The sequence below is a fragment of the Quercus suber genome, unplaced genomic scaffold (genome assembly GCF_002906115.3).
Source record: "Quercus suber isolate HL8 unplaced genomic scaffold, Cork oak 2.0 scaffold_499, whole genome shotgun sequence".
NCBI lineage: Eukaryota > Viridiplantae > Streptophyta > Magnoliopsida > Fagales > Fagaceae > Quercus > Quercus suber.
The window spans coordinates 470,801-493,806 of record NW_027069948.1 but is presented as its reverse complement, the minus strand read 5'-3'; the positions used below and the strand labels follow the sequence as shown (position 1 = coordinate 493,806).

At 35.2% G+C, this 23,006-nt stretch overlaps 2 protein-coding genes across 2 annotated transcripts; one reads left to right on the top strand and one right to left on the bottom strand.

Moving 5' to 3' along the window:
• The first annotated feature begins 7,798 nt into the window (after positions 1-7,798).
• On the top strand, positions 7,799-8,970 carry LOC112017142 (zinc finger protein 4). Its single transcript, XM_024049607.2, has one exon. It carries the CDS (start codon positions 8,084-8,086, stop codon positions 8,657-8,659), a length of 576 nt encoding a protein of 191 aa, XP_023905375.1. The 5' UTR covers positions 7,799-8,083; the 3' UTR covers positions 8,660-8,970.
• A 1,186-nt stretch (positions 8,971-10,156) lies between these two features.
• On the bottom strand, positions 10,157-22,826 carry LOC112016988 (TIP41-like protein). The gene is made up of 8 exons (XM_024049459.2): positions 22,580-22,826; positions 21,958-22,143; positions 21,634-21,724; positions 21,260-21,373; positions 21,112-21,171; positions 20,972-21,013; positions 20,482-20,610; positions 10,157-10,418 (listed from the first exon to the last, which is right to left on the bottom strand). The coding sequence occupies exons 1-8, from the start codon at positions 22,717-22,719 to the stop codon at positions 10,308-10,310; spliced, it is 873 nt and encodes a 290-aa protein (XP_023905227.1). The 5' UTR covers positions 22,720-22,826; the 3' UTR covers positions 10,157-10,307.
• Between the last annotated feature and the right edge of the window lie 180 nt (positions 22,827-23,006).

Sequence of the window (23,006 nt, the reverse complement as noted above, 5' to 3'; positions counted from 1 at the left end):
CAATACCGGTGCACTTGCTGGAGTGGTGAGTATTTTTTTTTTTGGTTCACGACACATATTTCTACAGTCAAATTCAAGCTGTTATGAACTTCTGAGTTATGATTCGATTGCCAACTGAGATGGGAGTTAGTGAGTGTGAATGACTGACTCCACAGAAGTTTTGTGACAAGAGTCTTATGGTTCTGTTTGTCACTATGTTCCAGTTTATGCTTTTTTTTTTCTCTTTCTTAAGCAAAACGCTTGGGTTATGCATGTTAATTTCATGATAGTGAGCACATGGGACGCCCCATGTCATGACAAACCTCGAAGGCTGTCACTTTAGGTTCATGTAGCATGGTCTACTCCATTGACCTTTTCTTTGAAGCAAATTGATCTCCAGCCTAGAGAAGTTGGTTTATGAATCGTTACTCCATTTAATTGGTCTTATAATGGGATATGGCTCCTGTCCCCATCCAGGAATTTGTTCCTCTAGAAATTGTAGGAAACTCAGCAATACTCTTACCATTTATTTTAAATCTTTTTTTTTTTTTTTTTTTTTTGAGAATGACCATTTATTTTAAATCAATGCTTTAGATTGGGTCACCTCAATGAGCCACTTTAAAGCATAAACACCAATTAAATCGTACTTAGAAATAAAATAAAATAAATCTCCCCTGATCCTTGTGCAGTGTGTACGCATCCAATGTTGCTTTGGATTTGTTTTAGAGGATCTCTCTTGAAACTGTGGTGGTAAATGACACCAGCTCAGTATTAAAAGTTCATGATTGTTCATTTAAATTTATCTCGATCATGAGCTGAGTTTGAGCTTATTATCATACTAAATTACATGTTCAAAGTTGGTTCATGTTTTTGTCGAATAAGCTTAAACTTGTTCAAGCGCAATTAAATTAACTTATTCCTTTCTCATATATAGTAAACACTATGATTAAAATATATTTTCCCTTTGCAAATTTATGCTAATAATTAATTAATTAATAATTGAAATGATATTATTTGAGTTAATTAGATAGAATGATTTATTATAAAAATTAGTTTCACCAATCTTGTATTGTTAAAAATTGTATATACTTTTACTACAAAATGGACTATTTATATCATCAATAAATTATAAGTAATGATTTGATATGTTTTAAACTTATTTACACACATAATCTAATCTCAAGTCTATAAAAGTATATTTTACACATTTATATTATTATATATTAATCAAGTCTCTTATGAACCTGTTCAAAGTCACATAATCATGTTTGAGTTCTGCTTATTTAATAGTTGAGCTTTGAATTTTACTCATGTTAATAAACAAATATAAACAAATTTTTTTCTTAGTCAAGTTATTCAAAATCCTATCGGAAACCATTCATTCTCTCTCATTTCTCTGATCTTCAACTTTACTTGAAAGCAGTAAACATTTATAAGATTTTTTTTGGTTGGAAAGAGTTAACAAAGAAGTTCAAATCACTAGGATTATGACAGCAAATCCTAGAGAAAGATCCGAAGGGATTGTTATGGCCCATTCACTTTTTGAAAGAACCCAATTATTCTGATAGCAAGTTTGCCTAACTAATTACTTAAAAAGAAAAAGAAAAAATTTTAAAAACCAGCACGACACCATCACAAGCATTACTGGGCCACAAACAAAACCCGCTCATAGGTCTACGGTCTACCAAAAGATAATTGATCGTTAATCTTGTGTGTGATGGTTGGACACACACTCTCGTCGGGATACTTTAAACAAATGTTACTTTCCATCACATATATAGTTTTTTCCTCTATGATTTAATCTTGAATGGTCATTCAAGACTAAAGGTTTGGATTTTGGAAATATAAAGGCTCTCAATCTTATATTTCATGAGAATGTTAACATGTTTCAGCAAAATAAAAATAAAAGGAGTGTTGAAATGTGTAACTTTTACATAGTGGACATGATTTGGGTCTAGGGCTTTTGTGTATTAGATCTAAGAGGATCAGGAGCGGACTCAGGAATTTTTGTTTTTCTTTGGGGGACCGAGTTGTGACACTAATATATTAGTCAAGACAACCTCCCTACCTCCCCCGCACACACACAATAAGCTATATATATACAAACTAAAAAAAAAAAGTTGCTTAGTATTTTCTATCAAAATTATGTTTGAAGACGATCTTTCATAGAAAAAATTCATCTTTTATTTGTAATGAATTAGAAAGTTTCATTTTCAATACAAATTATCAAATTGTATACCAAAGTGAGTAAAAAATATTTCAATTCAACTAATGAAATTTTCAAAAACATGAATGATCCAAAACTTGAAGAAATAAGTTTGACTCTAAACATATATGAAGTTGTCTTACTCTAACCCATTATATGGCAGTTAAAGAGACATTGCGTGTGTAGTTTTAGTCACAATTTTGTTTTGATGAGTCAATGGCTTGTTTAATCGCCACATAATGGGTTGAAAAAGATAAATCCAAACATGTTTAGTGCCAAACTTAAAAAAAAAAAAAATATATATATATATATATATATATAAGAGCACATTTTATATATATATATATAAAGGACCTTACCACAAACACACACATCTCTCAATTAGTATTATACTATTATTAGCTAGGGTCACGACGGATCTAGTTTTGGTTATAAGAAAGCGGTGTTTTGAACCATATTTATCCTCCGAATCTAGAAGTGGTCTTTGCTATTCACATTAGATCTGACCTGGATTTCAGATATTAGATTTAGATCTAGGAAAAACATACATAATTGAAATTGAAACCAACCAATGTGTTAGATATAGATCTGAAAGAATTGAATTGATTAGTTTCTTCTTAAACAAATCTAGGAATCGCAGTACTAAGCATTTTTTTTTTAAATTAATTTTGTTTATTTGATTTTAGAACGAACAATGGCATCACATATTGTTGGATACCCTCGCATGGGCCAGAAGAGAGAGCTGAAGTTTGCATTGGAATCGTCCTAGGATGGAAAGAGCAGTGCTGAGGAATTGCAGAAGGTGAGTGCAGATTTGAGGTCATCCATGGGTATTTACAATTGGTAGAAAATAGTTTTTTAATTTGGTAAATAATATTTATCATGTGTAATTTTAGTTAGTAATATTTTAATTAAAAATATGCCACATCATTAAAACAAAATGCCAAGTCATTGTTCCGTTAGCCACATAAGTAACATCGTTAATGACAGTTAGTAAAAGGACTTATATTGCTCATTTTGAAAACTTGAGAGACCAATTGCACACGCTTCAAACTTGAGGGACCAATTGTGCACACAGGGTAAACTTGAGGGACCAATATTGTAGTTTCACCTACTTTAAACAAATGTTACTTTCCATCACATATATAGTTTTTTCCTCTATGATTTAATCTTGAATGGTCATTCAAGACTAAAGGTTTGGATTTTGGAAATATAAAGGCTCTCAATCTTATATTTCATGAGAATGTTAACATGTTTCAGCAAAATAAAAATAAAAGGAGTGTTGAAATGTGTAACTTTTACATAGTGGACATGATTTGGGTCTAGGGCTTTTGTGTATTAGATCTAAGAGGATCAGGAGCGGACTCAGGAATTTTTGTTTTTCTTTGGGGGACCGAGTTGTGACACTAATATATTAGTCAAGACAACCTCCCTACCTCCCCCGCACACACACAATAAGCTATATATATACAAACTAAAAAAAAAAAACTACCTCTAATATTAGGGGGGGGGGGGGGACTCCTTTTTTTTAGGTTAAATTTTCAAAATGTTAAAATAATTATATACACACACACAAACAAAGAATATTTTCAAAATTTGAGGGGTATGTGTAGCTCCGCCATAGAATAGGATGTTATGTGTCCAACACTACTCATATGGCAATGTCTTATCAGGTCTAGTGCATAGGTTTAGTAGACCCAACTACCCTAGTCTTGCCCTATACTTGACATGTGAAGGGAAAGAGACCACTAATAATATGACTACTTAATAAATAAAAGGGTAAATTGCAAAGTACACTTTAAAGTTTGAGGTTATTTGGATTTTACACCCTTAAGTTTGGTTTCATTAGCAAAACCCTATCCTCCATAAGCTTTGGATGTTAAGTGACACGCTAACATGCTGATGTGTGTGTGTGTGTGTGTGTATGTCTGTGTGTGTGTGTTTTTTTTTTTTTGGGGGGGGGTGGGGTGTTGCTAAATCAATATCCCAAAACGAAGACATTTCACTTGAAACAAAAAAATGAGTTTGGGTGTAAGTTAAAGTACAATTTTAAAAACTCATACTTTATAATAAAGCAGTGTACTTTGCAATTTACCCTAAATAAGAGACAATAATAATGTGCAATACTTGATTGCTTGCTTTTGTTCATATATTGCTTTATTGTTACTAGGACAGAAACAGTTCAGCTCAGTATCATTTTCTTTCTCAAGGCATATTTTGTTGTCAGGATTCTTGCAAAGTCTTTTAACTTATATTCAAACATGAAATCTCAAAATAAAACAGTTTGTTTGATTTAGATTTGTAAAAATCAATGCTTAGGCAAAAATAAAGATATAGTGTCAGTATGTCACCTCCCGTGAATCACGTTTCATCATTCTTTCATATACTACCAATCCAATATGTATATTTTTTTTCCTTTCTTACTTGGAATTTTCCTGGCAGCACCCTTTTTTCTCATGATACCTCCTGAACCTTTGATAGTGGTGTCTTTTTTGGTAAGGTTTCTTATTTGCCAACAATGCCATTGAGAACTAGAGACCTCATAATTATGGTGGTGCTCTTCTTCGCCATTACTTCTCTTGAAAGATGATTGAATTATATGGCTTTGAGGTCGGTTCTCAAGAATAAAACATAGGGGGGAATGTTCAGTCAACATTGGAGTTGAGTTCATACTTCCATAAGGGACAGTGTGTGGGGCTAAATGCAACTTGCATCTTGTTCATTGTACATATGCAACTATTTGGAGAGAACATATCTCAGGAAAAAAAGTTGGTAAAAAAACTTTGTCGAATTCTTTTCTCACAAGTGGTCCTTCAAAAACACTCATGAACTAAAAAATCCATGGGATTTGACTCTGTTTCATAACTCTACAGAGAAAAATGTCTCTCACCTGAATGTGACAGGATTGTCGATTATTGCATATTTGTATCTCAATCTTTAAGTCTTTATGCTTTTAAAGTTATTTTAAAAAATATCTTTATAATTGTCTAACTCATAGAAAATTTTGATATAAAAAACAGAATTCATATCATGTCATAAGTTCAGTGTCATCAAAGTGAAGTGACATTGGTTTCATAAATGTTGTTTGCTAAATAATTACTATTTTTTATCCTTTAGAAGATAGTAAGGATGTTTTTAAGCATTTTGAAGTAAGTATAATTTTGAAACAAAAATTAAAGGTTAAGGATAATTATGCAGTTTAACTTCTTTTCTATAACACAATATTGGAAATGAAGAATTTGAACAACAATACAATTTGCATTGCAACTCAAAGAATTTTATCGAATCTAAAATGATGATTGCATCTGCAACCAATAATATATAGCCTTTTGCTTTATAGAGTTGTATTAGTATACCCTTAGCCTTGTCTCAATTGTTCTTCTATGAGAACTACTGTGAACTAGAGTTTAGAAAATGTGCATTCCAAAAGTGTTTGGACTTTGGATAAATTCACTCAACCACTTGCCCCAATGTCATTATCACTAAAAAAAAAATGCTTTATCTTAGCCATCTGGCGTCAGCACCATGAATTTTGTTCTATTTGCATATTATCAATTGTAAGGTATCCATTAAAAGCTAGTAGGTCAAACATTCTTTCAGTGACAAGTGACAACAATTTTAATTTTATCTTCCTTTATTGCTTCTCAAATGATAATGATCTCCCATTATCCAATTAAAATTATTGCATATTGATTATAGAGGCCATATAGATTATAGAGGCCAACTTAGTATATACTCAAATTATAATCTTGCAAAAGCCAAATAAAGCGGAAAGGGTTTTTTTTTTTTTTTTTTTTTTTTTTTTTTTGATACTTACAACAATATGGAGAGAAATTTGAACCTTTGCTTCTTTTTGTGAAGGGAAACTGGAAATTTCATTAAGCTACAAAACTCTTGATTAAAAGTGAAAGTTGAGAATGAATCTATGAAGTTGTATGCGTGAAGAGAGGAATCATAGATAGATTTTGATTTGTTAGAAGTAGATATTTGGATAAACTAAATTTGCAAAACAAAGTTCATAAATTTAGGCCTAATATTATAGGCCCATGTCTGTAATTTACACAACTCGATTATCTAGTTATTAATGCAATCCAGCTAACCAAAATATTAATATCAAAAAAATATTTCAAATCAATCAACTTCTAATTTTCTTCTAACATCAATATTAGCAGCATTGAGATTAGCTCAAGGGGGCTGCCACTTTTAGCCTTTTAAGAAAGTTGTTACAGTAGCAACGGACAACCAAACACAATGTGACTAAATTTGTGTACTTGAAAAAAATCTGAAATTTCATTCATTGATTGGGGGTATTATTTATCTTTATGTGGTCTTTTGTGTGTGTGAATTAGAGAGAGAGAGAGAGAGAGAGAGAGAGAGAGAGAGAGAAATGGCCTTTATGGGAAACTGAATTTTAATTCTTCTCAGGTTTTATAACAAAAAAGACTTGGAGAAGAAAGTACAAGTGGCTTAGTGCACATCTCCTAATGTACATTGAAATGAAAGTTAGAAACACCAACAATCCCGAGCATGGGGACACACACATAATACACCTGCTCAAAAGAAAACACTACATCAAAATGGGAACAAACCAGCCCATTTGGTTTACTTTTTATCACCATTATTGGCAAATTTCAGGGACCCATTACTACACCCAACAACAAATCAAATCAATACGCCATTTACTAATCTAACTAATCTTTACCAGTTGCTACTACCCACTAGTTACTACAATAGCTGCATTCAGTAAATTAAAGCTCATCATAAACTTTTACTTTTTTTAGGCCAGACAGAAACTTATCATTCACTCACTTCTCTGATCAGGACAAACCTCTTTTCTGGTGGGTGCCATCTTTATATTATTTCATACCTACTGTCACTGTTCTGGCCCGTGAATTATTCATGCTCTCTGTGGAAGGGACAATATTTATGGGCTCTATTCCACCTGATTAAAATGAGTTCACCAAATAATAGGACTTGGCTTAAGTTAAGTGCATTGGATGCACCGGACTCAAGCCAGGTCCTATTATTGCGATGAGTCCAATGCACTGGACTCAATGCAATGACAACATGTGGAGGTGACACATGTTATCATCTCAATAGGTCCAATGCTAACTAAATCTCTTCCGTCACTAATCAACTATTGATACACTAAGGGGAAGAATTACATAACAAAATTGAAAATGTAAAATTCAGAAGCTGTTGGTGCTCCAATACATCCAGTAAAAGTAGCTTGCCCCTGCATCACTTCATGCTCCACAATCTAGTGATTTGGGTTTATTAACCAAACAATCAGCCCTTCTAGAGCCATAAACAGTTCCTCTGTCAAAAAATTTCAGCTTTCAAGCACCTGGGTTTATCCTATGGTTTCAGAAATTACCAAAATCAATAAACACATGCACAAGCACCATGCTGAAGTCACAACAGTTCAGCCAATTGAACTGTTTGCTTGGTGGGTAAGAAGCACTCATGGCAGGCAGTTCAAAGAAATTGGTAAGATTATGGTTTTGACTAACAAGGATTTGTTTCATCATTGTCAACCTTGTATTTCTTTTGTTACTATAAAGAGAACCATGTAAAGTTATAGTGATTTGAGGACAGAAAAAGAAAGGCAAAAGATGAAAGTGGGGAATCCAAAGCTATAGAAGAACAGTAAAGATGACATAAGCAATGTCCCCTGAAGCACCAAGCATCACTTGGTGGGGTCACTGAATGGAGATAAGATAAAATAAAATAAAACCCTCCAATCTCACTTCCCATACAGTCTGATACCTCTCCCCACTTATTTACTCTCTTCTTCTTTGATCTAATTCTTTGAAGAGTTCAATCATAACCAATCCACAAAGCCTCTCTATTCATTCCATCACCTGTCAACTAATTGACATTGGAGAGTCTGGAGGCATGATCTTTCAGGGAGAAGAAGCAACTGAAGTAAGAGCAGAAAAACGGCAGAGTGAAATAGTGATCGATGACGATGACAACAACAATGGAACTGAAGATAATAATCCAGGAGAGTGGCTGAACCTGAGCCTAGGGAGGAATCTGCTCTCAACAGCAGGAGACTCTGAACCACAACCAAAAACTGCTACCAAGATTTTTTCATGCAACTTCTGCATGAGAAAGTTCTTTAGTTCACAAGCATTAGGGGGCCATCAGAATGCTCACAAGAGGGAAAGAGGTGCAGCCAGAAGATACCAGTCTCATAGGATGATGGCGATGATGGGATTGCCTATCAGCACTCCCATGTCACGATCCCTTGGCATTCGGCCCCATTCACTTGTGCAAAAGCCAAGCAGAGATGTAACTGCAATTGGAGCAAGAATTAATGATACCAACACAGGTTTTGGAATGGCATGGATGCCCTTCACACTGGAGGATGCAATGGATTCGATGTGGCCAGGCAGCTTTCATTTGGATTCACAATTACCAGAGCCACCATCAGAGCCACAGAAACTTGACTTAAATCTGCGGCTCTGACCCATACATCCTACCTCAGTTTGGTTTATTTTCCACCCTTTTCTGTTGGAACGGCTTTTGATTTTCTTCATCCATCAAGTACAGAAACTAACCAAGGTAGGATCCAAAGTTCAAAGTTCAAATACTGGTTGGTGGTTCTGCCTAATGAAACTAGAAGAATAACCAAGAATCTCCTACCACTTATGCTGGTTGTAGCACAAGCAACCCTAAGTTATCCCACGTTGTTGATGCCTAAAATAATTCCTGGTGCAGTACACATTACAAAGTTTTTAGAGAGTGCCTCTAATCCTAATTATCAATTTTGAGTTTTATTTTATTTTTTTTTAATAATATATATATATATATATATGTTCAAATAGCATTATGGTGATAATGATTCAAATGTAATGAAGTAACTAAGGTGATCAGTATTACCAACTCTACAATTCATATTGGTGACACTTTGCATTTCTGATGAAGTGGGAAAAAATCCAAATAATTAGCAAAAAGTCAGCTTTCCTGATAATAATAATGTTACAAGATCTACGAACAAAGTACACATCTTGTCCTAACTCCACCTATAAGTTGTACTAAGTAGAGAAATAGATGATTACGAAAGAAAGAATTCAGTACATATCTTGTCCTCAGCCTACAAGATGTACTAAGTAGAGAAAAAGATGATTAGAAAATAAAGAATTCAGTACATATCTTGTCCTAACTTAGCCTACAAGGTGTACTAAGTAGAGAAAAGATGAATAGAAAATGAAGAAGGAAGAATTCAGTACAAATCTTGTCCTAAGATTATGACTGATAATTTTTTATTAGTAAGTTATACACACGGGTTGTGGGTCTTGAACCAACGACCAACCCCCCCCCCCCATCTCTCTCTACAACTTACAAGGGGAGGAGATTCTAGTTGAGCTGGAGCACTCGCTGGTAAGATTATGACTGATAATCCCGTGGAATAAATTTTATCTATCAGATCAAACAACTTAATTTTGGTTAAAAAATGTGCACATGGTTTACTTAAATGCACCGGCAAATATGCACACTCTCAGTTACGAAGTCTAAATACAATGCATTTGTCTCTAGCTACTTTCTTCATATAAAATTGAGCTCCTGACAAATTTCAGGGATCTTTGAACTACAAGACAAGATGGCACATAGCAAATTTTCTAAATTGGCAGTGCGAGGGCTTAGATTTCAGCAATTTGCGTTTCATCATCTTGGATGTTATGTACAAACCAAGGGCATTTCCATGTGGGTTTTTTTTTTTTTTTTTTTTTTTGAAAAGTAAGTTTGGCACCAATGGGAGGGGGAAGGGCAGATTTGAACTAGTGAATTCATCATGAGGTATGGTCCCCAACCAGTGCGCTACCCCTTGAGGTTAAATTTCCACGTAGAAGTTGAAACATACATAAGCATTATAACTCATATTGCATTGCTTTTGCTTTTGCTCCCCAAATTTTTCATTGAAGCTATGGTATAAACATCACAGTAAAATTTCTCAAGCCATAATTTGTGTAAATTTGGTGAACATAACAATAAATAAATAAAGCATGAGAGAATAAGCAACAAGAATATGTATCAGAGTTCAGGATGTTTAAATTCTCTACAACCACCACAAAGGAAACAATTGAGTCCTTTTTGTATGAAGACAATTATCACCTTACAAATTACCAGGAATTTTAAGCTTTTGGGTCTTGTGCATGATGACAGGAAGCCTCTGGCTGATGATGCTTGGATCACTATAGGCAGCAGAATCCGAAGGGTGTCCTTTCTGCAACACATTTAATCATTCAATGCATTGAGAAAAGAAATACTTCAAAATCATGACAATAAAAAGGTAAAACTGTATATCTTCTTAAAGAGTTGCCGATGTGAAGAGGAAAAACAGAACAAGAGAACAGATTGAGAATGCAAGCTAGTATGACTGACTGATGGTACAAAATCTACACCTAGCACAAGCAGTCAAAAAATTTAAACCATTATGTTACACAATTTCAATGATATCAATGTCCTGACTTTGCACTCACTAAATAGAGTTCAAACCAATGTTTACCATGCTCCACTTCTACAGTGAGAGTCAGTGAAGTTTTATTACATCAAAGTTTCACTGCCATAACTCAACATAAAATATTAAAGGCCATGTCAAAAATCATCTGCCAAAATTACAATTCACAAAAACACACGACTCAATCTGAAACCTAAATGAAACTGAAGCTTTGGTTTCAGAATGCCTCTGTGTTCACCTCCCAGCTCTGGCATTCTGGACTTTTATTGTGTGGAGCACAAATGAGATAGTGGAGAAAAGTCTGATATCTTTCATGGTTGTGTCACAGGGAGTCTAGAGCTAGAGTTAAATTGTCATTCATTGAGGAGTTCTAGGGCTTTTTATGGTTGTCTGTAAACTTTCTTTTTATTTGGGGGGGGGGCGCTATTTCAAAAATTAATATGGTCTGGACTCTGGAGTGATGCAAGAATTGAAGATTAATTTGTTGGTACTTCGCAAATTTGTCTATTCAAGATTACTTTATGGAGGCCACATGTGATTCCAATTGAAGCAGAAGCCCAATGGTTTTGAAGGTCATATCAATAGAAGTCTAGTGTCAAATAGCTTTTAATTTGGGTATCTTTATTTTAAATATTATGGTTAGTTTCATAACCAATGTTAGAACTGTATCTTATGCAACTTCTATGGATTAAGGACAATTTGGTAATTGAGTTCAACCTAGAATTTTTTAGGAGATTCAAAGCGTTCATAGATTTATTTTCATTCAGTTCAAGTTAGTCTTTTATTACCTTTTGGAGCCACGGGGAATGGCAAGGGGGAAGGATCCTTTTCGGTTTGAGAACATGTGGTTGAAGACGGATGGGTTTGTTGATAGAGTTTACTCATGGTGGAATCGCCATTCTTTCTCGGGTACACGTAGTTATGTGTTTGCTAAAAGGTTGAAGGCTGAAAGAAGATATTATTCAATGGAACTGTAGAGAGTTTGGCAATGTTAGTCGTCAAAAGAAAGAACTACTGGGGGCCTTAGATTCTTTAGATGCTAAGGAAGTGGATCTTGGACACTCTGAGGCGGAGTTCAATGATAGAAATGGAGTGAGGTCTCAAGTAGAGTTCTTTCTTTGGAGGAAATCTCTTGGAGGCAGAAATCGAGGATGTTGGGTATCAAGGAGGGCGATAATAATACTAAGTTCTTCCACAAGGTGGCTAATTCCCATAGAAGGTATAATCATCTGAGTTTTTTAGAGATAGATAAGGTGATTTATGAGGAGGGAGCTGAAGTGACTGCTCAAGTTGTTCAAATTTATAAAACCTTGTATCAGGAATCAGAGGAGTGGAGGCCTTTTGTGGAAGGTTTGAAGTTTGATCAATTGGAAGGATGGAGAGCGGTTGGCTGGAAAGGAGGTTCAAGAATGAGGAGATACTATTAGTTGTCACAAAAATGGAAGGAGATAAAGCTCCAGGTCTAGATGGCTTCTCAATGGCCTTTTTCCATCATTGCTAGAGAGTTGTGGAAAGAGATGTCTTAGCAGTTTTGAAGAGTTCTATTAGCACTATAAGTTTGATAAATCTCTTAATGCTACTTTTATAGTCTTAATTCCAAAGAAGAATGATGCCTCTAATATTCGAGATTTCAAACCTATTAGCTTGATGAGGAATATTTATAAGATCTTGGCCAAGGTTTTGACAAATCTTTTGAAAGTGGTGTTAGACTAGTTAATATCAGAATCTCAAAATAGTTTTGTGGGAGGCAAACAAATCCTTGATTCAGTTCTTATTGCCAATGAATGTGTTGATAGTCGGGTGAAGAGTAAGATGCCGGGGGTGATTTGTAAGCTAGATATTAAGAAAGCTTATGACTGTGAATTTGGGGGCTCTTCTGAATTTGTTGAAAAAAATGGGCTTTGGGGAGAAATGGTGTAAATGGATTCACACCTGTATAACCACAATTCAATTTTCTGTGCTGGTCAATAGGTCTCCAGCTGACTTTTTTGGTAGTTCAAGGGGTTTGAGACAAAAGGATCTGCTATCTCCCATGTTATTTTTGGTGATGATGGAGGTGTTTAGTAGGATGGTGAAGAGAATGGAGAGGGCAGGATTACTTAGTGGCTTTAGGGCTAATGGTAGGAGGGGTGGAGGGGAATGTGTTTCGCACCTGTTGTTTGTATATGATACTATTCCTTTTTGTGATGCAAATGTGGAGCAACTCCTACATGTTTGGTTGTTACTACATTTTTTTCAAGCTGTGACCAGCTTGAAGGTTAATGTATCTAAGAGTGAAATGGTTCCTATAGGGTAGGTGAATAATGTGCATGCTTTGGCAAAGATATTGGGTTGTAGGGTTGGGTCTTTGCCAATGACTTATCTTGGTATGTCATTGGGGGCGTCTCGAAAGTCACCCTCTATTTGGAATTCTATTCTGGAAAAAATTGAAAAAAAGTTAGCCAGGTGGAAGAAGTTGTATTTGTTGAAAGGTGCTAGACTAACATTGCTCAAGAGTACATTATCTAGCCTCCCTACTTATTTTTTATCTCTTTTCACCATTCCTACTCATGTGGCTAACAAAATTGAGAAGATGCAAAGGGATTTTTTGTGGGGTGATTCCAAGACACATTTGTTGGGATGGGATAAAGTGTGTATGTCTATTGCCTATGGCGGTTTAGGAATCAGGAAACTGACCACTTTCAATAAAGCCCTCCTAGGAAAATGGCTTTGGCGTTTCACGGCTTTGGAGGAGGGTGGTAGCTTTGAAATTTGGGGAAGAATGGGAGGTGGACCTCCAAGTTGGGAAGGGGTGTTCATGGGTGTGGTTTGTGGAGAAGTATCTGGATGGGTTGGGAAGCTTTTAGCAAAAATATCTAGTTTAAGGTTGGGGAGGGGGATAGAGTGAAATTTTGGACAGACCGGTTGTGTAGGGATCTTCCTCTCCATTTGGCTTTTCCAGTCTTATACAATATTGCTACTAATAGAGCAGCCTCAGTAGACTCTTCTTTGATATGCCAAGGAGAGAGGGACAAAAGAAGTTGGGATGTTCATTTTATTCGGGTCCTAATGATCGGGAGGCAGATGTGGAGGATGATTTCTTTTGATTCTTGGCCTTCAACTTACCTTCAGTGGATGATGGTGATCTTATGAGATGAAAGTTGACGAAAAATGGGGATTTTAATATTCATTCGTTTTACCATAAGCTACGTGGTTCATCTTCTGTTGTTTTTCCTTGGAAAGGCATTTGGAAGATTAAGGCACCCCAGCATGTTTCTTTCTTTGTTTGGACATTTGCATGGGATAGGATTCTTATGGGTGATAATTTGCGGATTAGGGGCTTGATTTTGTTGATTGGTGTATTATGTGTCATTGTAGGGGGGTGACAGTGGATTATCTATTGTTACACTATAGAAAGGCTCACCAGCTATGGAGCTTTGTCTTTAGAACTTTTGGGATTTTGTGGGTTCCCTCACGATCGATGGCAGATTTCCTCTTTGGCTGGTGGAATTGGTTGGGGAAGCACTCATCTAACATTTGGAATTTAGTTCCATTGTGTTTGATGTGGTGTATTTGGAGGGAACGTAATCGGTGGACCTTTGAGAACTTAGATAGATCTGATGACTAGATGCTTGCTTTTTTCATTGGTTCCCTTTTTTATTGGTCTAGAGCTTGGGGACTCACAACTAGTGATTCTCTCTCTTTGTTCCTTAGCTCTCTTTTTCTTTGTAATTAGTTTTTCCTTTATGTTTCTGCTTTTCTTTCCTTTTTTTTTGTAATCTTTGCTTTGCTTTGTGCTATTTTGCATAAAGCAGTTTTTTGTATATACAACTTTCTTACTTATCAAAAAAAAAAAACCTTATTAGGTATTTAGTTTATTAGTCAAATTAGAAGTCCGATATGTTACTAGTACTGAAAGAGTCCTATATTTGTTCACTGCTAAAATAATTCAGAGTTGATTAGTAGATAATTTGTTTTTTTTGAGTATTGAGGTTAAAGTTTAATTTGTTACTACTTCACAAATTCTCCTATTTAAGACTAATTTTATGCGGCCCATGTGTAAAGTATAATTGACGTAAAGTCATGTGGTTTTAAAGGTTTAGGTATGAGTCTTTTCTGGTTAAAACAGTTTTTTATTTAGGTTTTATTTTGTTATGAATATGATCAAATTTGTAGTTAGGGGAAATTTATAATTTTCTGCAACTTCTGTGAATTAAGGGTATATTTTGGTACTCTAATTGAACCCACAATTTTCTAGGAAATCCTATATCTTAGGTTTAATTAGCCAAACTAGGAATCCTAATGTTACTAGCACAAGAAAAGGTCTTTATAGATTGTGTTCAATGTACTCAAAGAAGGATTGATAAAAACATTGAGCGTTTTGAGCATTGAGGCATGTTGCCCTTCATGTGATATTTTCCACTTTTTCTTCTTCTCTTTCTTGGGATACCGTTCATGGGTACTATTCAATATTCATTGTGGCCCAAAACAACATAAAAATCTCTCTTTCTTCTTCCATACAATCCCAAATCAATCCCTTGTTTTTACCTATCAAAACCATAAAACACCACCTACTTTCTTATAAAAAAATAACTTATCAAACCATCTTTTAATTTCTAACAGAACCTCATAACCCTTTCTTCAACAATTCTGAACCATCCACAAATTCTCCAAACCCTAAACCCACCGCAAGCACACATAGACAAACTCCCCTATTTGTCATACGTCAAAGGTATTTTGGCAATAGTGTACTCTCTCCTTTTCTCTTCTCTTTCTCTTGTGTTATCACAGTTCACACAACTGTTTACAACCATTGGACAAATTCAATCCAGCTTCTCATCTCTTTTGCAACCCTAAACAAATATTTCACTTTCAACAGAAAATCCTAGTCATTCTTTGAACTTTATCACTTCTTTCAACAGATCAGTGTGTTCTTCTCTTCTTTTCTCTTATCTTTCTCTTCTTTGTTGCATTATCACAGTTCAAGCTGCTATTACTTTTTTTGGGATAGGTAATAAGGAAATATTATTAATGAGGAAAAGATGAAAAGATACACAGAGTTCACGATAGTGAACAAAGAACAATCAAAAACAAAGAAGGACAAATAAACATTATACTATTCTAAGAGACAAAAGAAAATCAAGAAGAGCAGAACAGTTTGAGAGACCCCAACATTGAGACCAATCGAAAAAAGTCCATTGGCACAAATCTAACAACTGAACCAGAGATTTCTCAGTATCGCCAATTACGTTCAATTAAAATAGTTCACATCAAACAGCCTGGAATCAAATTCCAAATGTTGAAATTATGTTTCCCAAGCCAATGGTGCCAACAAAATAATAATTCTGCAACAAAACCTAGCATGACCCAATCAATCCTAAACAGTTGAAGCATATACATCCACAAAAAATGAGCTAACATGCAGGAAACATGCTACTATTACTATCCAATAAACATATTCAATCCAGTTTCTTTTCATCTCTTTTGCAACCTAAATCAAATATTTCGCTTTCCCTATAAACCCTAGTCATTCTTTGAACTCTTGTCATTTCTTTGAAAGATCTAAACCCCAAATCCGCATATTCTCCTAACCCTAAGCCCACCATAAGCACACATGGACATATTCCCCAATCTTTCCTTCATCATGGAGTTCAGTTTATTTAATATTTTGATTAGTAGTTTTTAGGTTATTTATATGGGTATTAGTAGTATTTTCTTGGGTAATACCTAGTGTTTTAGGTTATTTGTGCTATATTTTAAGTGTAACTGTCTTAGTGTAAAGAAGAATTAAAAAAATATAGATATCTATGAACTTCTAGAGATATTAAGCACTGGTTTATGGAAATGGAATGTTTTAGACTTTAGTTTATGGAAAACCCAACAGCCTAGAGTTAAGTTAACCCTAATTTAATTGATAAGTTAAACACGCTACTCATGGGTCTTGAACTCACGACCTCACCTTGTATCCTATTATTATGGATGAAGGAAGTGCCTCTTGAGCTAGAGCTCATTTGCTATCTAGTAGCCTAGAGTTTTCTTCAAGGAAGCACAAATATAGACAACATGGGACACAATATAACATACATGATATTTATTTTAGGTATATTTTATATATTTTTGGGAATTTAGTTTTTAAAAATAAGTAATAACCATCAAATATTTGAAAAATATTTATAAAAAAAGAAGAAGAAGAAGAAGAAGAAGAAGAAGAAGAGAAAAGAAAAGAAGAAGATAGCAAAGAGATACTATGATTCCCCCCCATAAATAATGTTTAAAGTACAAACCAATATTTAGAATAAATTACAATCAAAATTATAGTTCAATTTACCTACAAATAATTCAATTTAAGAAATAAAGAAAATATTACATGTAAATGATAAACACAATAAAAAATCAATTAATAAAAATAAATAAATAAATAAACAAACAAATGAGTCAAATCCATCACCATCAAATACTAACTTAACTAACCGGACGCATGAAATTTATCAATAACAAATGATCTTAAACCAAATCTCTAGTTAAAAATAAGAAAATAAAACCTGTATAGTAGTCAGTCACTACTCACTACCACTTCACTGGTTCTACTTCTAGAATAAAAACAAAAAGAGTTACACGGGTTCTACTTCTAGAATTTTTTAAGAGAGAGAGAGAGAGAGAGAGAGTATGAAAGAGCTGAAGGATGCGGGGGAGAGAGAGAGAGAGAGAGAGAGAGAGAGAGAGAGAGAATCAGAAACTAACCAATGGGTTTCCATAACAGGGGGAGAGAGAGAGAGAGAGAGAGAGAGAGAGAGAGAGAGAGAGAGAGAGAGAGAGAATCAGAAACTAACCAATGGGTTTCCATAACTGAAGACATGTGACGAGGCTGTAGATGGGTTACCCGCTGCCAATCTAAGGCTGGCAAGCAATAAGGCCCACGACCAAAGAGAGAGAGAGAAAGAGGTCTCAGGCAGATCAATGGTGGTGATCATGCAAGTATATGAGAAAAGAAGAGATCTTGTGCTGTTTAACCCTCAATTGACAGTGGTGATCATGCAGATCCATGCTTTTTTCCTCTCTTTTTTTATTTTTTTTTTAATTGTTTTTGCTCATGGTGTCTCTACCATGTCTGTGTCATGTCCCAATTAAGAGAAAAAAAAATTTCCAGGCAAATACTCAGCGGACACACATGCAGCCGTGTCTAAGGGATGTCTAGGTCCAACATGGACACGCCGCCCATTCGTCATGTCTGCACTTCCTTGGTTCTCTTCTTCTCTTTCCAATTCATCTTTTTTTAATAATAATAATAATAATAATAATAATAGTTGAGAGGGGGGATTTGAACCCTGGACGTCTCCATTGGAAATACCAAAAGGTGTCAATTGAGCTACAAGGCTCTTGGCCACTTTCCAATTCAACTTATTTCCCCATGATTCTGTGCACACTCTTGAGTTCTCTTACTGTATCCTAAACCAGCTTTATTCATTTATTTTCTAAATCTATAAGTTATACTTTCATATCCCTTATTATCTCAGGACTCATTTAAGGAAAGACGAATGCAACTATCTCATGAAAAAAGGTTACACATTGATAGGGTGCTGTATGTGTTGGTGTAGTGGGGAAATAATGACCATTTATTGATACATTGTCCTGTCGCTTATGAGTCATTGAGTTTTGTTCTTAGCTCTTTTGGGATTCATTGGGTGTCAACAGGAAATCTCATTGATCTTTTATTTGGCTGGAGGAATTGGGTAGGCAAAGATTCTTTGGATGTCTGGACGCTTAGTCTCTTTACGTTTGATGTGGACATTGTGTGGGGAATGGAACCTCTGTACTTTTAAGGAAACAACTTTTTGGACCCAGTTACTCACATTGTTTATTTGCTCTTTATTTGATTGGTCTTTTGCAAGGGGATTTACCAACAGTAAATCCATCCCTGAATATATAGTCTTTACACTTTTGTACATACCCCTTATCCTTGTAATTCTTTAGGCTTCTTTGTGTGCACTATTATGTATATAGAGTAGTCTCTCTTTCAATAAAATTTATTACTTGTCAAAAAAATAAATTTTTTGTACAGAAGTCCTAGAAAGTACACACACATGTATATGATGACTCTTGAGTTCCTCAAGGTTACAAAAGGGTACTTTCTTGGAAACATTGTTTAGGCAAAAGAACGAGAGGATGTCAATTATTTCTTTAAACAGACACAACTTCAGTAAGTCCTAGACACAAAACATTAGGACCTTTCCAAAATCAGCTGGAAAGACACATGAGAGAAGTCAGAAGTGCGTGTGTTTTCCTGGGAGAAGGGGAACACAGAATCTTCAAACGTTAAAAAAAGTCTCATACCTTTGAGGAATTTATATTGACAAAGGAAAAAATGGGGAATCTGTCTACAGGTACTTGTGGGGAATTTTATGGTTAGGAGAATTTGTGGATCTAGGGTTTAGAATTGTTGAAGAAAGGGTTTGGGGTTGTGATAGAAATTAAAAGGTGGCTGAATGAGTTATTTGGTGGCTATTTGGTAGAAGAAAGTATGTGGAGTTCATTGTATTCAAATGCGAAATGGGTGCTCTTCTAGGCACTCAGGTGAGGTGAGGTGCTCGCCTTTATAACCTAGGCAAGCAAGGCAAACGCCCTAAGCCATGAAAAAGGAACTAAGGCAAGAGCCTCAAGTTTTTTATTTTTTATTTTTAGGGTTTTAGAAGGTAAAAGAAAGTATTTGATTTGGAGTTGTAAGGAAGAATGACAAGAGAGGAGTTACAATGTTCAGTGGATTTATAAACAGTACCACAAGACAGAAGATGGGAAAAGAAAAAAGGAGAAAAGAACACATGAAGGCCAACTTGCCTCAATGCCGAAAACACTCCATATTTTTATTAATCATCTCCATCTCTCCTTTGAGTACTTAAGGACTTTCTTGTAATAGTAGTATCAGAATACTTAGTTTGACTAGTAAACTAAAAACCTAATGAAAGCCAAATTTGGACACTAAGAACATATAACCTAAGAAACTAACATTTCCTAGAAAATTCTAAAATCAACCAAACTAATAAAATACCCTCAATTTGCAGTAATTGCAGACATTACAAATTTTCCCTTGAATACAAAATTGACGATAAATTTTTTAATAAGAAACAAATAAAAATTATTTTAACACTTTTTTCGATAGTTACGATGGGGGAGGGGGGATTTGGACCTTGGACAAGGCTCTTGGAAAAAAAATTGTTTTTAACCCAAAAACACACATAACTAGAGCTAAACAACGCAACTTTTACTTTATTTGGGCTTCACATGTGGGTCCCATAAAATAAATCTTGAATAGAAGAATTCACGAAGTAATAACAAATCAATCTTTCATGGCAGCATCATATTATAAAGCAACCAAATTTACAGGTATGATAATGATGCATAAATATTTCCATATCGGAGTAGTGGCTGATCTACCTTATGGCTGGATAGATAAATGTTTGAATTTCGGTGATTATTTTTTAACAGGAATTACTGAATATCAAAACTTATTACAAGAAATCTGATTTTTTTAGAAGAGTTGAGGCGTAGCATTTTGGTAGAGACAAAGTAATAAAACCCATAAATGCACAAGCACCTCTTTGACTCCAATCACAAACAAAATAAGAAATTTTTTGATATATTTGCAACTAGATAATAACATTATCAGGCTAACATCAACAAAAAGACAAAACAACATTATCAAGCTAACATCAAGGTCAAGTCTTGCACAAGTGACAAATTTTCTAAAGAATGGAACCAAAAATAACAAGATTATTATCCCAACTTGATCAAAGAATGACATGATTTTGCAACATGCAAATGGACATACGCACATACATGAAGAGGAAAAACTTACAGAAGATAGAACTTGAAATGTGGCTTCTCTCCAGCAACTTTCTCTAAGGATAATGGGATTTTCACCAACTCCAAAGACACAATGCATACGAGTGTCCCTTAATCTCATAAGCACTCCATCCACTCTAAGCTATAAGAAGAACTGATTCAGAGACTAAACAAAATTTTTATAGTTCAAAAAACAGAAAGAGAAGGTAAAGATATGGCCTCTGGCCCTAACAACACTTTCCACCTGAAATATGTACAGAGTAATGAGTGAGGTCAATGGTTTAAATCCACCAGGGTTTGTGAGTTTTTTACCAAACAAAAGAACCAAAGTATATATATATTTTCCAATATAATTGTCTGATTTACTAGAACAGAGTATTCCCTTTGTAAGCTTTGTTATTGAATGGGGTGCATGAACATTAAAAATAAGGTATGATGTAATAAATTCTCCTTTATTTAATATAATTTCATGGAAAAATAGTGAAGAAAGAAAGTTGACTCACCCAGAATCGTAAGAGAAGAAACCAACAACTTGGCATGACTCTCTTGAAAAATCCCCAAAAAACAAAAAATTATTAGTCTTTAACCATCTCAAAGTTGTGCAGAAAGAAGATTGACATCTAACAGAAGATGGAAAATTTACCACTTTTACAGTTAAGAGCGATACTCCGTTATCAGCCAATTCATCTTCATACAAGACTACCTGTTCAGTAACAAGGGTTATTTTGGTCATGGCATGGAATATATTCCTGAAAAAGAATATGACTTTGTCTATGCATCAAGATGCCCACCTCATCATAGAAGAGAATAGGCTCTTTCGATGCTAGTGAAACCACATCAATTTTCTCCTCACAGTTATCCCAGTGGAGACCATATGTCCCCTGCGAGATTTCCTCTCTTCCATGCTGGCCATATGAAACAGCACAATATCACTATTATAAAAAGATAAATAGACCTTTCTGTTTCCAGCAAAATATTTCTGAAATTTGCAACCCTATAATTAAGGAATGCACTAAAAGGGAAAGGGAAACCATCAAGTTATGTAACAAATATTCATCGCAAAAGCAAAACCAAATCTATAAGAGGAGCCTAGAGAACTCACTACAGCATGAAATCTTGATTTTAGAAAAGGCTTTACAGGGATAGAGAAAGGGGGAGCACATACCTTCTCTGTATCTATCTCAATTGTTTCACTTCCACAATATGGTGTTGTGAATGTATAGTCATAGTCCAGTATCACCTGTTCGGAGGGTTTGCTACAAATTCACAAAAGGAATTTAACTACTTAAGACCCAAAAGCAAATGATTGACAGAAACAAACCCAAAATCAGGGACGCACACTGAAATTCTATTCCGCATGTAAATTAATAAGGTAGGTGATATAACAGTTCACAAAAGTAGTAATCCTTCAAGACTTATACTTGAAGAAATTTATAGACCCAGTTGTCCACAACAAAGAAATTGCCTACAGAGACGACACCTAATTTACCTTCTGAATTTCCATTTTGCAGCTGCAGGGACCTCGACTGGCCGCAACGCCTCCTGCTTCCAGCCAGTTAGAGCATCGAATGCATTAAAATGAATTTTGGTGCCACTATCCACATGTTTAAGAATTAAACAACTCTCCCCGAAAACCATCTCTGGCAAGTGAGAAGTCTGAAGCTTTTCTTCCCACCTGTGACCACATAACATAACCATCATGACTTAGGCGGTAACATATACTCATAGACCGACCCCTAACATATATCATCAAACTTCTTCTGGCAATATGAAGATCTCTCCAATTTTCCATAACTAACACCAAATAAAATCTAAATTGTCAATGTACATTAGTTTCTGATTCCGGTGAAGGCGGCAATTGATCCTAGGTTCCTAGTATAATGACAATGTCAAGAGACTTTACAAATTTCAATTCCCACTTCTCCTAACATTTTCACCACATTCAAGAAAACCTGACTGATCACCAATTTTTATTCGACTCTATATAGCTAGCGACGCAAAATTCAAATTTAAATTTGCACAAGCTAAAATTAACACAACAACAAAATCATTACATGAAATGGCACAGTTCATGCTTTGAGTTTACGAATTTAAAAGAGAGAGAGACTGACAGCTGGAGGTTGGAGGAGGTGAGAATGGAGAGCTTGCGAGTTTCGATCTCCCAGCCGTGGATGCGGAGACCGCGGCGGCCGTCGGGCAAGGGTTCAGCGCCGGCGGCTTTGAGTTCCTTCTCGTCCACTTCTACTTCCATTCGATAGCGTTAGTTTTCCCTCTTTTGCTTTTTTTGGGTTTTGTACGTTTGCTTTATTCTCTTGACTTCTTTGTGAATTGTGAATTGTGATACGGGAGTGAGAGACATTGGGTCTCGGACTCGGAGATGACAATAGAGAACGGGTTGTTTCTTTGACTTGGACCCTGACCCGCCACCCATAATTTAAGCCCAATTACAATCCACCATTTTCACTGTCCTTTGCAAAACCCCTCAATTATATCCATCCGTGAATTTGTTGGAAAAAAATCAATATATTTATTTATTCG

Bases quoted from the DNA above. Each gene is read 5' to 3' on its own strand.
- LOC112017142 (XM_024049607.2), top strand. From the start codon at position 8,084: ATGATCTTTCAGGGAGAAGAAGCAACTGAAGTAAGAGCAGAAAAACGG.
- LOC112016988 (XM_024049459.2), bottom strand. From the start codon at position 22,719: ATGGAAGTAGAAGTGGACGAGAAGGAACTCAAAGCCGCCGGCGCTGAA. The intron at 21,374-21,633 runs GTATGTGCTCCC...TCATATGGCCAG, and splicing joins TTGAGATAGATACAGAGAAG to CATGGAAGAGAGGAAATCTC. The intron at 10,419-20,481 runs GTAAGTTTTTCC...AATGTGTTGCAG, and splicing joins CATTTCAAGTTCTATCTTCT to AAAGGACACCCTTCGGATTC.